Raw genomic sequence first — 14,160 nt, forward strand, 5'->3', positions numbered from 1 at the left:
CAGCTTGCTGGTGTTGAAGAGGAAGAGAGAAATATGTTTTATTGGGCCCTTGCCGGGGGCCTTACCCATCCAATCTTAGATTATGTGTAAAACCCTAGGAAATGGGTAACACAGCCCCCATTTTGCAAATAAGGAAACTGAGACTCAGAAAGATTAAAATACTTGCCCAAAGTCAGGTCAGCCCAATTTCAGCCCATCTGCCTACCCCATTCTTCACAAAAATCCATTACTGCATAACTATTTTATGATTGCTGTTAATGGAAAATGTCCAGATTTTTCTGGTCAGATCTGGGCACATTCTGAAGCTGAATTTAATAGTAAAAGTATGTAGGTGCTTAGGAATAGAGAGGAAAATTCTGACCAATTTCGAAGGAAAAATAAATTTCATGTTTCAATCCTGAGATAATAGACTTTCATACAAATAGATTACATAGCTTTTGTTTTAAAAAATTGAACTGGAATGTTTTCCAGCAATGACAAAAAAGGAAATTATATAAACCACGTGTCCTCCGGGAACTCAACTGGGAGATAGATGTGGTGTTCTTTGTCGGTTCCGTAGACGCTATTTCCAAGTAAAATGTCACATCTACCTGGCAAATTGATAATATTCTTTAAGTAATTATGTGCAGCCTAGATTTCTCTTATTTAATCTGGAGGTTCATCACTGCAAGTTCTAGAAGAAGTCACAGTCATCTGCTTGTGTCTACACAGGGTTTGTTCACAGGGGTGGGTGCAGGCCTGGGTCAGTGGATGTGGTGGAATTCCGTCTGAGACAGAAAGACACGCAGACACTTTAGTACATTCCTATGGCTTAAAGTCAATGAAACCGCAGCAGGGTAATTCCAAACAGTCTCGGAAGGTTTGACAGATTTTCCAGATCTCTCCTGTAAACCTTGCTTAGAATATTCAGAACTTCTTTGTCTCTGAGCAGGGAATACAGTGTCCTGCAGCATTCCATTTCCCTAGTGACTGAAACTTACGTGCCAATTTAAAAATCATGAACTTTTTTTTTTTTTAACATCTTTGTTGGGGTATTATTGCTTTACAATGGTGTGTTACTTACTGCTTTATAACAAAGTGAATCAGCTATACATATACATATATCCCCATATCTTCTCCCTCTTGCATCTCCCTCCCACCCTCCCTATCCCAACCCTCTAGGAGGTCACAAAGCACAGAGCTGATCTCCCTGTGCTATGCAGCTGCTTCCCACTAGCTATCTATTTTACATTTGGTAGTATATATAAGTGCATGCCACTCTCTCAGTTCTTCCCAGCTTACCCTTCCTCCTCCCCGTGTTCTCAAGTCCATTTTCTACATCTGTGACTTTATTCCTGTCCTGCCCCTAGGTTCTTCAGAACTTTTTTTTTTTTTAGATTCCATATATATGTGTTAGCATACGGTATTCTTTTTTCTCTTTCTGACTTACTTCACTCTGTATGACAGACTCTAGGTCCATCCACCTCACTACAAATAATTCAATTTCGTTTCTTTTTATGGCTGAGTAATATTCCATTGTATATATGTGCCACATCTCCTTTATCCATTCATCTGTCGATGGACACTTAGGTTGCTTTCATTTCCTGGCTATTGTAAATAGAGTTTCAATGAACATTGTGGTACATGACTTTTTTTGAATTATGGTTTTCTCAGGGTATATGCCCAGTAGTGGGATTGCTAGGTTGTATGGTAGTTCTATTTTTAGTTTTTTAAGGAACCTCCATACTGTTCTCCATAGTGGCTGTATCAATTTACATTCCCACCAACAGTGCAAGAGTGTTCCCTTTTCTCCACACCCTCTCCAGCATTTATTGTTTGTAGATTTTTTGATGATGGCCATTCTGACTGGTGTGAGGTAATAACTCATTGTAGTTTTGATTTGCATTTCTCTAATGATTAGTGATGTTGGGCATCCTTTCATGTGTTTGTTGGCAATCTGTATATCTTCTTTGGAGAAATGTCTATTTAGGTCTTCTGCCTATTTTTGGATTGGGTTGTTTATTTTTCTGATATTGAGCTGCATGAGCTGTTTGTAAAATTTGGAGATTAATCCTTTGTCAGTTGCTTCATTTGCAAATATTTTCTCCCATTCTGAGGGTTGTCTTTTCATCTTGTTTATGGTTTCCTTTGCTGTGCAAAAGCTTTTAAGTTTTATTAGGTCCCATTTGTTTAATTTTGTTTTTATTTCCATTTCTCTAGGAGGTGGGTCAAAAAAGATCTTGCTCTGATTTATGTCATAGAGTGTTCTGCCTATGTTTTCCTCTAAGAGTTTTATAGTGTCTGGCCTTAAATTTAGGTCTTTAATCCATTTTGAGTTTATTTTTGTGTATGGTGTTAGGAAGTGTTCTAATTTCATTCGTTTATGTGTAGCTGTCCAGTTTTCCCAGCACCACTTATTGAAGAGGCTGTCTTTTCTCCATTGTATATTCTTGCCTCCTTTATCAAAAATAAGGTGACCATATGTGTGTGAGTTTATCTCTGGGATGGGCTTTCTATCCTGTTCTATTGATCTATATTTCTGTTTTTGTGCCAGTACCATACTGTCTTGATGACTGTAGCTTTGTAGTATTGTCTGAAGTCCAGGAGCCTGATTCCTCCAGCTCCTTTTTTCTTTCTCAAGATTGCTTTGGCTATTCGGGGTCTTTTGTGTTTCCATACAAATTGTGAATTTTTTTGTTCTAGTTCTGTGAAAAATGCCATTGGTAGTTTGATAGGGATTGCATGCTTTGGGTAGTACAGTCATTTTCACAATGTTGATTCTTCCAATCCAAGAACATGGTATATCTCTCCATCTGTTTGTATCATCTTTAATTTCTTTCATCAGTGTCTTATAGTTTTCTGCATACAGGTCTTTTGTCTCCTTAGGTACGTTTATTCCTAGGTATTTTATTCTTTTTGTTGCAGTGGTAAATGGGAGTGTTTCCTTAATTTCTCTTTCAGATTTTTCATCATTAGTGTATAGGAATGCAAGAGATTTCTGTGCATTAATTTTGTATTCTGCTACTTTACCAAATTCATTGATTAGCTCTAGTAGTTTTCTGGTAGCATCTTTAGGATTCTCTATGTAAAGTATCATGTCATCTGCAAACAGTGACAGCTTTACTTCTTCTTTTCTGATTTGGATTCCTTTTATTTCTTTTTCTTCTCTGATTGCTGTGGCTAAAACTTCCAAAACTATGTTGAATAGTAGTGGTGAGAGTGGACATCCTTGTTGTGTTCTTGATCTTATAGGAGATGGTTTCAGTTTTTCACCATTGAGAACGATGTTGGCTGTGGGTTTGTCATATATGGCCCCTATTATGTTGAGGTAAGTTCCCTCTATGCCTACTTTCTGGAGAGTTTTTATCATAAATGGGTGTTGAATTTTGTCAAAAGCAAAAATCATTAACTTTGAATAGAACTCTTTATAGATTTCACAGTTCATCGGAACCTACGTACTGATTGTAACCTCTTTTTTGCTTACGATGTGGTGTTATCTTTAAGAATATGTATATATACGTATGTGTGTTGTCTTGGAGCATAGCAATAATAACAACAAATATGGAGCATTGCCATACTAAAAGCTTCACATACATTAGCCCCTTGAATTGGCAAAATAGCTTTGTGAAGTCAAGATTAACACCCCCATTTTACAGACCAGGACACTGAGGCATGGGAGGTGAATATGTTAGTTGCAAATATATCTCAACAGCGAAGGAGAACTGGCATCGGAGCCAGTCAGTCCAGCTCTGAAGCCCTCCTATGGGTACAGGAGCCTTGGTCAGAGCTTCAGAGTGAGGGCCTGAGGCTCAGACAGCACGTGGGGGGATGCTTACTAGACTGTTGTTAGACCTTCCTTCTCTTCCTCACGTTCCGGCTTACACTCCAATCCAAAGTGGCTGCAGTGACCGTGACCTGAACTGAGTGTCACCATCCATTTAAATATCTCCACAAGAACATCTGATTATTCCCAGACATGTAAGCTTCCTGTGCCTTGTATATTATTTCAGGAGAATGGTTGGGGATATCCTGTGGTGATGCATGACAGAAGGAAATTGAGAGCAGTTAATATTTTTTTTGTAGGACCTGATATTTGTGGATTTGATGTCAAGAAAGTTCATGTTATTTTACATTTCAAGAATCAGTATCACTCAAACAAGAAATCAATCAGGTGTAAGGTAAATTCTTTCATATTCAAATCAGTGATCATGTTAAATCTTGCCAGATAATAACGTAAGTTTATAGAAAATAGTTTTGACCTTAAAATATTTAAGTGAACTATGGATGGGCCTTGTCTGTCCTGTCCCTGCTTTCCAGTTTAGCAGGCCTGTTAGAGACACTTGTCCACCACTTTGATTGGTTTGGTTTCCAAAGTTTTTACCCACCGGGAGGGTACACTTCTCACTGTGAGCCATGACATTGATTTATAAAATGCCCCATAAGGGTTACAACAGGATGGTCACGTTTCAGCTATACCCATCATCATTAAGGAATGAAATATTCAGGGTGGAAAAAAATTCTGGTGAAATTAATCTTCAAAATACCAAAACAATTTAAAATGGGAATATTTCTAAAATGAATGCATACATGCTTTACATTTTTACCCAGGGGATCCTGTGAAAATGACATTTTAGGTCTTAGGGCCTGTTTATAACTCAATGGCCCTACCGGGGCTTCTCTAAAGAGGCAGCTTGCATTAAGTCCCTGGTGTGTGGGCCTGTGAAGGGGAAGTACACTCCCCAAAGCTCATCCCCCCACACTTTGAAGGTAAGCACCAGGAAGCAGGGACCTGTCCCCTGAGGCATCCCCAGCACCCATAGCCTCTGTGAATCTGGGCAGGAGGCCAGTGTATTTCAAGATCATTGACAGCAAGGAGCGGAAGCATCCATAACTGTCCTTTATTCAGTCTCAACCTGAGCAGGGGGCGCTCGGCATCCTCACAAAGCCCCAGTGAGTCTCTATTGGCAGCATGGTTCCTCGCTGGGTCCTGCCTGCTGACTTGATGGTTCTAAAGGATCAGCAGGTCCCGCATGTACTCAGAGGCCTGACACCCCTCCCTTGAGGGTGGAGGGGAGCTCAAAATCCAGGTCTTCCTCCTCCACCTTAGTGTTGGACCAGAGGACCAGTCTTCATGATATGATTCCCGAGCATTTGTTCAGTTGCAGCTCAGGCATGCAGGAGAGAAAGGGGATGACACTACCAGATGGAGGCTGTGCGGTCTGGCCTGGACTGTGCCTGGGAGGCCAGAGCTCAGCCACCTGGGGGCAGCAAGCCTACGGGGCCCTGAGTGGCGCCGGCAGGCCGTCAACTCCCTCAGACAGGTATTGGTATTTCTGCAGCCTGTTAGAAAAATAAGAGACAAGTCTGCTGAAGGAGCCTTGGAGCCTTGGATCATAGCAGCTAGTCAGCATTACAGACTCCTCGGTGAGGAGCAAGGTTATCTTCATGGGGCTCCGATTCACTCTGCAATGCTGTGAAAGAAATGCAGTGGTCAGCCCTCAAGGGTTTTCAAGGAGGAGGTCTGGCCTGCATTGTTAAAAAAAATACCTCGGGAGATTGGTTCAAGATGGCGGAGTAGAAGGACGTGCGCTCACTCCGTCTTGTGAGAGCACTGGCATCACAACTAACTGCTGGACAATCATCGACAGGAGGACACTGGAACTCACCAAAAAAGATACCCCACATCCAAAGACAAAGGAGAAGCCACAATGAGATGGTAGGAGGGGTGCAATCACAATAAAATCAAATCCCCTAACTGCCGGGTGGGCAACTCACAAACTGGAGAACAATTATACCACAGAAGTTCACCACTGGAGTGAAGGTTCTGAGCCCCATGTTAGGCTTCCCAACCTGGGGGTCTGGCAACAGGAGGAGGAATCCCCAGAGAATCGGACTTTGAAAACTAGCGGGATTTGATTGCAGGACTTTAACAGGACTGGGGGAAACAGAGACTCCACTCTTAGAGGGCACACACAAAGTCTTGTGTGCACCAGGACCCAGGGGAAGGAGCAGTGACCCCATAGGAGACTGAACCAGACCTACCTGCTAGTGTTGATGGGTCTTCTGCAGAGGTGGGGGTGGGTGGCTATGGCTCACCACGGGGACAAGGACACTGGTGCAGAAGTTATGGGAAGTACTCACTGGCGTGAGCCCTCCCGGAGTCCTCCATTAGTCCCACCAAAGAGCCTGTAGGCTCCAGTGCTGGGTCGCCTCAGGCCAAACAACCAACAGCGAGGGAACACAGCCCCACCCATCAGCAGACAAGCGGATTAAAGTTTTACTGAGCTCTGCCCACCAGAGCAACACCCAGCTCTACCCATCACCAGTCCTTCCCATCAGGAAGCTTGCACGAGCCTCTTAGATAGCCTCATCCACCAGAGGGCAGACAGCAGACGCAAGAAGAACTACAATCCTGCAGCCTGCAGAACGAAAACCACAATCACAGAAAGATAGACAAGATGAAAAGGCAGAGGATTATGTCCCAGATGAAGGAACAAGATAAAACCCCGGAAAAACAACTAAATTCCAGAAAAAGAATTCAGAATAATGATAGTGAAGATGATCCAGGACCGTGGAAAAAGAATGGAGGCAAGGATTGAGAAGATGCAAGAAATGTTTAACAAAGAACTAGAAGAATTAAAGAACAAACAAAGATGAACAATACAATAACTGAAATGAAAAATACACCAGAAGGAATCGATAGCAGAATAACTGAGGGAGAAGAATGGATAAGTGACCTGGAAGACAGAATGGTGGAAATCACTGCTGCAGAACAGAATAAAGAAAAAAGAATGAAAAGAAATGAAGACAGCCTAAGAGACTTCTGGAACAACATTAAATGCACCAACATTCGCATTATAGGGGTCCCAGAAGGAGAAGAGAGAGAGAAAGGACCTGAGAAAATATTTGAAGAGATTATAGTCGAAAACTTCCCTAACCTGGGAAAGGAAATAGCCACCCAAGTCCAGGAAGTGTGGAGTGTCCCAGGCAGGATAAACCCAAGGAGAAATACACCGAGACACATAGTAATCAAATTGACAAAAATTAAAGACAGAGAAAAATTATTAAAAGCAACAAGGGAAAAATGACAAATAACATACCAGGGAACTCCCATAAGGTTAACAGCTGATTTCTCAGCAGAAACTCTGCAAGCCAGAAGGGAGTGGCACGATATATTTAAAGTGATGAAAGGGAAGAACCTACAACCAGGAATACTCTACCCAGCAAGGCTCTCATTCAGATTTGACAGAGAAATCAAAAGCTTTACAAACAAGCAAAAGCTAAGAGAATTCAGCACCACCAGACCAGCTTTGCAACAAATGCTAAAGGAACTCCTCTAGGCAGGAAAGAGACTAGAAACTTAAAACAACCTTGTACATGTATAGACTGCTATATCAAAACCTCATGGGAACAGCAAACCCCCAAACTAAAATAGATACACACACAAAAAAGAAAAAGCAACCCAAGCACAACACTAAAGATGGTCATCAAACCACAAGAGAAGAGAACAAAAGAGGAAGGAAAGAAAAAAGACCTACCAAAAAAAAAAAAAAAAAAAGGGACTTCCCTGGTGGTCCAGTGGTAAAGAATCCGCCTTCCAATGCAGGGGACACGGGTTCGATCCCTGGTCAGGGAACTAAGATCCCACATGCTGCGGGGCAACTAAGCCCGCATGCCACAACTACTGAGCTCACGAGCCTCAACTAGAGAGCCTGTGTGCTGCAAACTACAGAGCCCATGCGCTCGAGAACCTGCGTGCCAAAACTACAGAGCCCAGGCACCCTGGAGCCTGAGCGCCACAACTAGAGAAGTGAAAACCAGCATGCCGCAACTAGAGAGAAGCCCGCCTGCGGCAAGGAAGAACCCGCACTCTGCAACTAAGACCCGACGCAGCCAAAAAAAAAAAAAAAAAAAAAGACCTCGGATGTTCTGGGGAGGAATGGTTGGCGATCAACAGGCAGGGAGATGGGTGAGATTGTTAGGTCAAGGCTTCAGCGGGATGCAGAACACGGGAGCGTTTTGACAGATGATTCAGGTGTAGGATCCAGAGGACTTGGTGATGTTTGGAATCTGGGTGCTGAGGGTGTGGATGATGACTCTCAGTGGCGTTGCTGTTAAACAGGAGGGGAAATAAAGGCCAAGAAAGGGGTCAGGGCAGAGTCGGGGGTATGTTTAGAACAGTTGGTTGTGAAATCCAGGCAGACATCGAGGTAGAGGTGTCGAATAAATTGTTGGAAACTTTGGGTCTGAAACTTGGCTGATGGTTGGGATTAAAGATGTTGGCTTGGAGCTGTTTACATATGTGTGGGTGTAGATGTTATCCCTCAGGAGGCTCTGGGCCGGTGGACAAATCCCAGAGGGTGCCAGCCATGGGGCCAGCAAGCCCAAAGTCTAAATTAAGAAAGACAAGTGGAGACAAAGGCAGGCAGAGAGCAGGGGGAAAGCATTTGGAGAATTGTGCACTCAGCTGTCACAGCAGGCTACAAGGGTTGAGGGTGACACAGAGTAGACTGTAATACTGGTCCCGGGACAGAGTCATTGGCTACGGTGTGGCAGAGCAGAGGGGTACTGAAAAGACGTTTTGATTTGGCTCTTAGCAGGGAGAGACTCCTCCTGACAGAGCCTTTATGCTGGGGCAGTGGTTCCCAAACTTGAGCAGCGTCAGAGACCCTGGAGTGCCTATGAAAGTGGCCAGAGGGTCCACGAGGCTCTGATGCAGCAGTTCGGGGCTGACCTGGGAATGGGCATTGCCCATGTTCCCCCAGTGATGCTGCTGCTGTTGGGGTATGGTTCAGGGGTCCCCTCTGCTGCTGACAGTCAGATATGTCCTGGGCACCCCCAGCCTCCCCAGACCCCCTCCCATCCACCCTCCAGCCCTCCTTTATTTTATTATTTATTTATTTATTTATTTATTTTTGGCCACGCTGTGTGGCATGCGGGATCTTAGTTCCCCAACCAGGGATCCAACCCGTGCCCCCTGCAGTGGAAGCGTGGAGTCTTAACCACTGGACCGCCAGGGAAGTCCCCAGCCCTCCTTTACTGAATGTTAAATGCTTTCCTTGTGTCCAGCCTGGGGCTTTAACCATGACCAAAAGGCACACCAGGCCTGCCCTCCCCAAGCTTAAATTGTTGGACAATTCAGAGAGTTAAAAATTCTCCCTTGTGTTGAGAAATAGAGTGGGCTTCATTTGGTGTCTTTCAGAATGCAGAGCCGGAAGTTGTTTTGCATGTAACTTTTCATAAGTCCAACAACGCACTGGTCCCTCGGTTTACACCAATCACCCCATCATAACTGCCTGGGGGATTATAGGTGAAAGCCATTGTCTTTGCACAAAAAGGGAATCAGCCACTCAAGAGAAGGCTGCCAGTAGTGAGGAAGTATTCTACGAAGGGGTGAGTCTTCTGTAGGACACCCTTTCATTGTCAAGTCAGCCCCTATTTCTAGAACGTCTCTGCTTGCTGTTTACAACAAGGCTTTGACCCATGACAACTTACGCTGCATATCTTAGACCTGCCTTGAAACGTCAAGGGTCTCATTCTTTTCCTTTTCTCCCCCAAAACATTCAGGTTGATGGCTTCACACACCTCTACACTTTGATTTTAAGACCAGACCTCACTTACGAAGTGAAAATTGATGGTCAGTCGATTGAATCCGGCAGCATAGAGTATGACTGGCAGCTCACATCACTGAAGAAAATGGAGAAGGCTTCAGCAGAGTCTGAGGACTGGGACCAGGCTACAGAGGGCAAATCCCAGGTGTGGAGTTTTCCCGCACAGCTGCTAGAAAGTATACAAGTGTAGTTCGTAAGTACCCAAGTACCGTACAATTGCTGCCTGGCTGGGAATCATGATGACAGCATTACAACAATCAAAGTGCCCTCCTCAGAGCATATATGCTGAGACCAGCCACACAGCTGCACACTTCAAGGTATTGTGAAAGAGTTAAAATATCTGAGATGAAAGCAAGTAGGGTTTGTTTTTGTAACCAATGTTTTTTTAAAAGAAGGAAAATGTATCAGCAACCTTTATAAAAATGATTTTCTTGTCATTCTGCATGTTAGCATAAGTATTTTTGAGCATCATACTTGTGACTGACAACCAAGAATCAATTATCGTAACAGGTATATATTAGTTTCCTAGGGCTGCCATAAAAAGGACCGTAAACTGGGGGCTTGAAACAACAGAGATGTATTCTTTCAGTTCTTCTTGAAGCCAGAAGTCAGAAATCAGCAGGGCCGCACACTCTGTCTGAAGGGTCTAGTGGAGAATCCTTCTTCACTTCTTCCAGCTTTTGGTGACTCCCAGCATTCCTTGGCTGGTAGACACATCACTCCGATCTCTGCCTCCTTTTCCACATAGCCTTCTCTTCTTCTTGTGTCTCTTCTGTCTCTTATAAGGACATTTGTCATTGGATTTAGGGCCTACCTGGATAATCCAGAATTATAGAATGACCTGTCTAGAGATCCTTACCTTAATTACATCTGCAAAGACCCTTTTTTCCTAATAAGGTCACATTCCCAGATTCTGAGACTTAAGACGTTGAGAAATCTTTTGGGGAACTCAACCTGCTATTAAGGTACTTTTTTTTTTTTCCATTTACGTTAGTCATTGTAACATTTTTTTTTGTACATCAAACATTATGCCAAAATGTAAGCTATTTATCTTAAGACAATTGTCTTTGCCATAACTGAGAGTACTGTAACTGATGTTTACAATTAATTTCTGGCAACTTAAAATATTAGTGGCATTGCTGTCTAATAGTCAAATACTTCATCACAGACGGAATGTAATTATGAAATTAAAATGGCATCTTGTTTAGACTTAAATTATTTGGCAACCCTTTTTTTTCATAGATGATCAAAAGTAAATTTCCATGAATTTGGAATCCATGTGTCCAATGAATGAGGATGTCTTCAGATTAGAGTAAAATCCCAATCATATAAGGCTTCCCCATCATTTCTCAAGAAAAAGAAAAAAGGCGTGAAGTTTTACTCTCCCTTTCTTACCTTCAAACCAAAGTAAAAAAAGTAGTTTTTCACCTGGAAAGAGCACTTACTTTAAACAAGGTACAGAATGGCAAAGAAACTGATGCTGAGGCTCCCAGGCTCAGGAGATACGGGTCTTAGGACTGAAATCCTGGCTGCCTCTGGGCTACAAGGATGCCATCCTAGCAGTGCAGGTGTGCCTTGGTGCCGAGTGTACATGAGGCAGGTCCCCAGAGGAGCCAAATCATCCTTTCAGAAAGCTCGTTTCCAAACTGGCCGCGTTCTGTCCATATGTTCAGTTCTGTGTGATCTCCTAAACAGTGTGGTTCTTTTTGGTGTTACCATTTGATAACCCTCATTATAAAGAGTCGGCTACTGACTGAGTTGTAATCATTTCCTGGATCCCAACACGAGACTGGCTCATCTGTTGCCAGTTGGGGTCGGGGCAAAGAGCAGTAGGAGAGACGATTAACTCCCATGTGCCATCGTTGAGAAGTTCTAGAGTAACGTGGAAAAGCCATAGTCTCAGTGCAACACTTTTACTATTTCTCAGTTATTCTGAAAGAGAAAACATCATTGTACACCATTTTTATGCTTTGATATGTTTATCTAAATATTATTAATCCAGAGCAAATTTTTCTCATCCATTCATTTATTCAACAAATATTTATTTGGGAATTCCCTGGCGGTCCAATGGTTAGGACTCCACTGCTTCCATTGCAGGGGGCATGGGTTGGATCCCTGGTCGGGGAACTAAAATCGCACAAGCCGTGTGGTGGGGCCATAAATAAATAAATAAATAAATAAAGCTCCATTAAAAAAACAGAAAAAAAAAATGTATTCAACACCTATTGTCACCTTCACATAGATATGTGTATATATGCATGTGTAGAAATGTGTATATATGTGTATGTGTGTATATATGTATGTGTATATGTATACCTGTGTTTTATTTGTTAAGATTTATTATTTATTTATTTATTTATTTATTTTAGTTATTATTATTTTTTTGGCTGCATCGGGTCTTAGTTGTGGCGTGCGGGCTCTTCGTTGTGGTGTGCGGGCTTCTAGCTGTGGGGCGCAGGTTCCAGAGCATGTGGGCTCTGTAGGTTGCAGCACGTGGGCTCCAGTTGAGGCACGTGAGCTCAGTAGTTGTGGCGCGCGGACTTAGTTGCCCCGTGGCATGTGGGATCTTAGTTCCCTGACCAGGGATCGAACCTGCGTCCCCTGCATTTTAAGGCGGATTCTTTACCACTGGACCACCAGGAAAGTCCCCTGTGTTTTATATATATGTGTATAGTGTGAGTATATATATAAGGGCTGAATAATACAACTGCTTTTCTCCTGCTACCCAGCAGTCCTCAGGTAAATCTTGGGACATTCCTTCGTTGTGCAGCCTCTCTCTGGAACAGTCCATATATGACCATGATGTAGGACAGACTTAACCTAATCAGCAGTAAATGTGGCCCGTCTTCCCAACATCACTCTTTGCCCCATCATTTTAACTTTGGCCACTATTTCGAGTTTTCCACAGCACCGTTCCTCTCAACAGCATGGAAAGAGTGCTGTCATCATAGGTGCAGTTGGGGAGGAAAAGCAGGCAGTGCGTGGTCCTGAAGCCCCCGGTGAGGGAGGGAACCCCAGCACTTAGCCCTTCGACCATCAAATGGAGGAGGACACGGGGAAAAGTGCAACCAGGGTCACAGGTCTGCCCCTCCCTCTTGGGAGTTAAGAATTTCCTTTCTCAAATCTGAGAATCTAAGTTTTTTCCCCCTACACATATTTTAAGGCCTGGGAGAAGCACTTTCTGGATGCCAGCGCCAGCACGCCGAGCGACTGGAACAGCGAACTGGACGGGGACCGGCAGGCGCCGATGCTGCAGAAGCCTCCACACCAAGTGCGTGGCACCTCCTTCCCCCCAGCACCCCCCCCCCACGTCCCCCGGGCCGACCACATACGGCTTGTTGTTGCAGGATGGCCTGAAACCAGAGGGCATAGACAGAGATGTTTGGCTCCATCAGAAGATGAAAAACACCAACTATCTGACGGAATATGACCTCTCAGAATTTGAGAACATCGGTGCCATCGGACTGGAGCTTTGGCAGGTCACTTGGTTTTAAATTCGCTTTAGTTTAATAACTCTGGACTTCAGCCTAAACTCCTTAATTCACATAGCTAGTATTTGAGCCCCTATTGTGTGCCTGGCACCCCTACCTGGACCCAAGACATACAGTCGTAGACAAAATGGACATGCTTCCTGCCCTGGGTGCTTCTTGTCTGCCTTCCTGCTCCCTGGGAATTGGCCTGGAGCTGACCTTGTGGTGCCTGTCAGCTTTAGGATAAGACTGAAGATTCAGATGTAGCATGTCCAGGGTGCAGCCTGAGATTCTGCATCCCCAGCAAGCTCCCTGGCGGTGCTCATGTTGCCCATCCACGGCTCACACTTTGCACAGGAAGGTTCTCGAGCATCGGTTCTCAAACATCGCTGAATGCTCGAGTCACTGGGGAGTTCTTGAAAGTCTCAGTGCCCCGGTGGTACCCCAGACCAGCTAAATCAGCATCCCTGGGGGTGAGACCAGGCATCAGGAGTTTTGCAAATGTTCTTGGTGGTCCCCATATGCAGCCAAGTTTGAGAACCAGTGCCCTGGAGGGAACAGATATTCTAGAAAAGGGTATCTGCATGTCCTACTATTGACAGCTAATCACTGTTACAGTACTGAGCAAATTACAACTGTTTATTTTGTGGAAAGTTTCATTTTTCATATCAGTAACGGAGGCCTTATGTTCATCCACAGGTGAGATCCGGAACCATCTTCGATAACTTCCTGATCACAGATGATGAAGAGTACGCTGAGAATTTTGGCAAGGCCACCTGGGGTGAAACCAAGGTACAATGAACACAATGAACTTTTCTTTCGTAATTCAGTTATTTCTGCACTTAAGTCTCACATATAGGAAAAGGCTTGATGAATTTTTACTAATGAACACCCCACCCAGATCAAGATATAGAACGTCACCAGAGCTCCAGGAACCTCCTCGCGATCCCTCCCAGCCAGCACCCACCCCCAAAGGAATGGTGGTTCCACTATTCCATCACTGTAGATGGATTTGACTCCTTTTGAAATTTATGTAAATGTAGCTACCCATTATTTATTCATTCAGGTAGTGTTGCGAAGTTCATTCATACTTTTGCATA

General features: G+C 43.8%; 1 protein-coding gene across 1 annotated transcript in view; it reads left to right on the forward strand.

Annotated features, from left to right (window-relative positions):
- CALR3 (calreticulin 3) overlaps nucleotides 1-14,160 on the forward strand; it is a 30,357-nt gene that overhangs the window by 12,416 nt on the left and 3,781 nt on the right. Inside the window, exons 4-8 of the mRNA XM_061188688.1 lie at nucleotides 4,063-4,157; nucleotides 9,547-9,735; nucleotides 12,754-12,861; nucleotides 12,938-13,069; nucleotides 13,760-13,852. Coding sequence (XP_061044671.1) covers nucleotides 4,063-4,157; nucleotides 9,547-9,735; nucleotides 12,754-12,861; nucleotides 12,938-13,069; nucleotides 13,760-13,852 — 617 coding nt within the window. The remainder of the gene's footprint in view (nucleotides 1-4,062; nucleotides 4,158-9,546; nucleotides 9,736-12,753; nucleotides 12,862-12,937; nucleotides 13,070-13,759; nucleotides 13,853-14,160) is intronic.

The sequence above is a fragment of the Eubalaena glacialis genome, chromosome 4 (assembly GCF_028564815.1).
Source record: "Eubalaena glacialis isolate mEubGla1 chromosome 4, mEubGla1.1.hap2.+ XY, whole genome shotgun sequence".
Classification (NCBI taxonomy): domain Eukaryota; kingdom Metazoa; phylum Chordata; class Mammalia; order Artiodactyla; family Balaenidae; genus Eubalaena; species Eubalaena glacialis.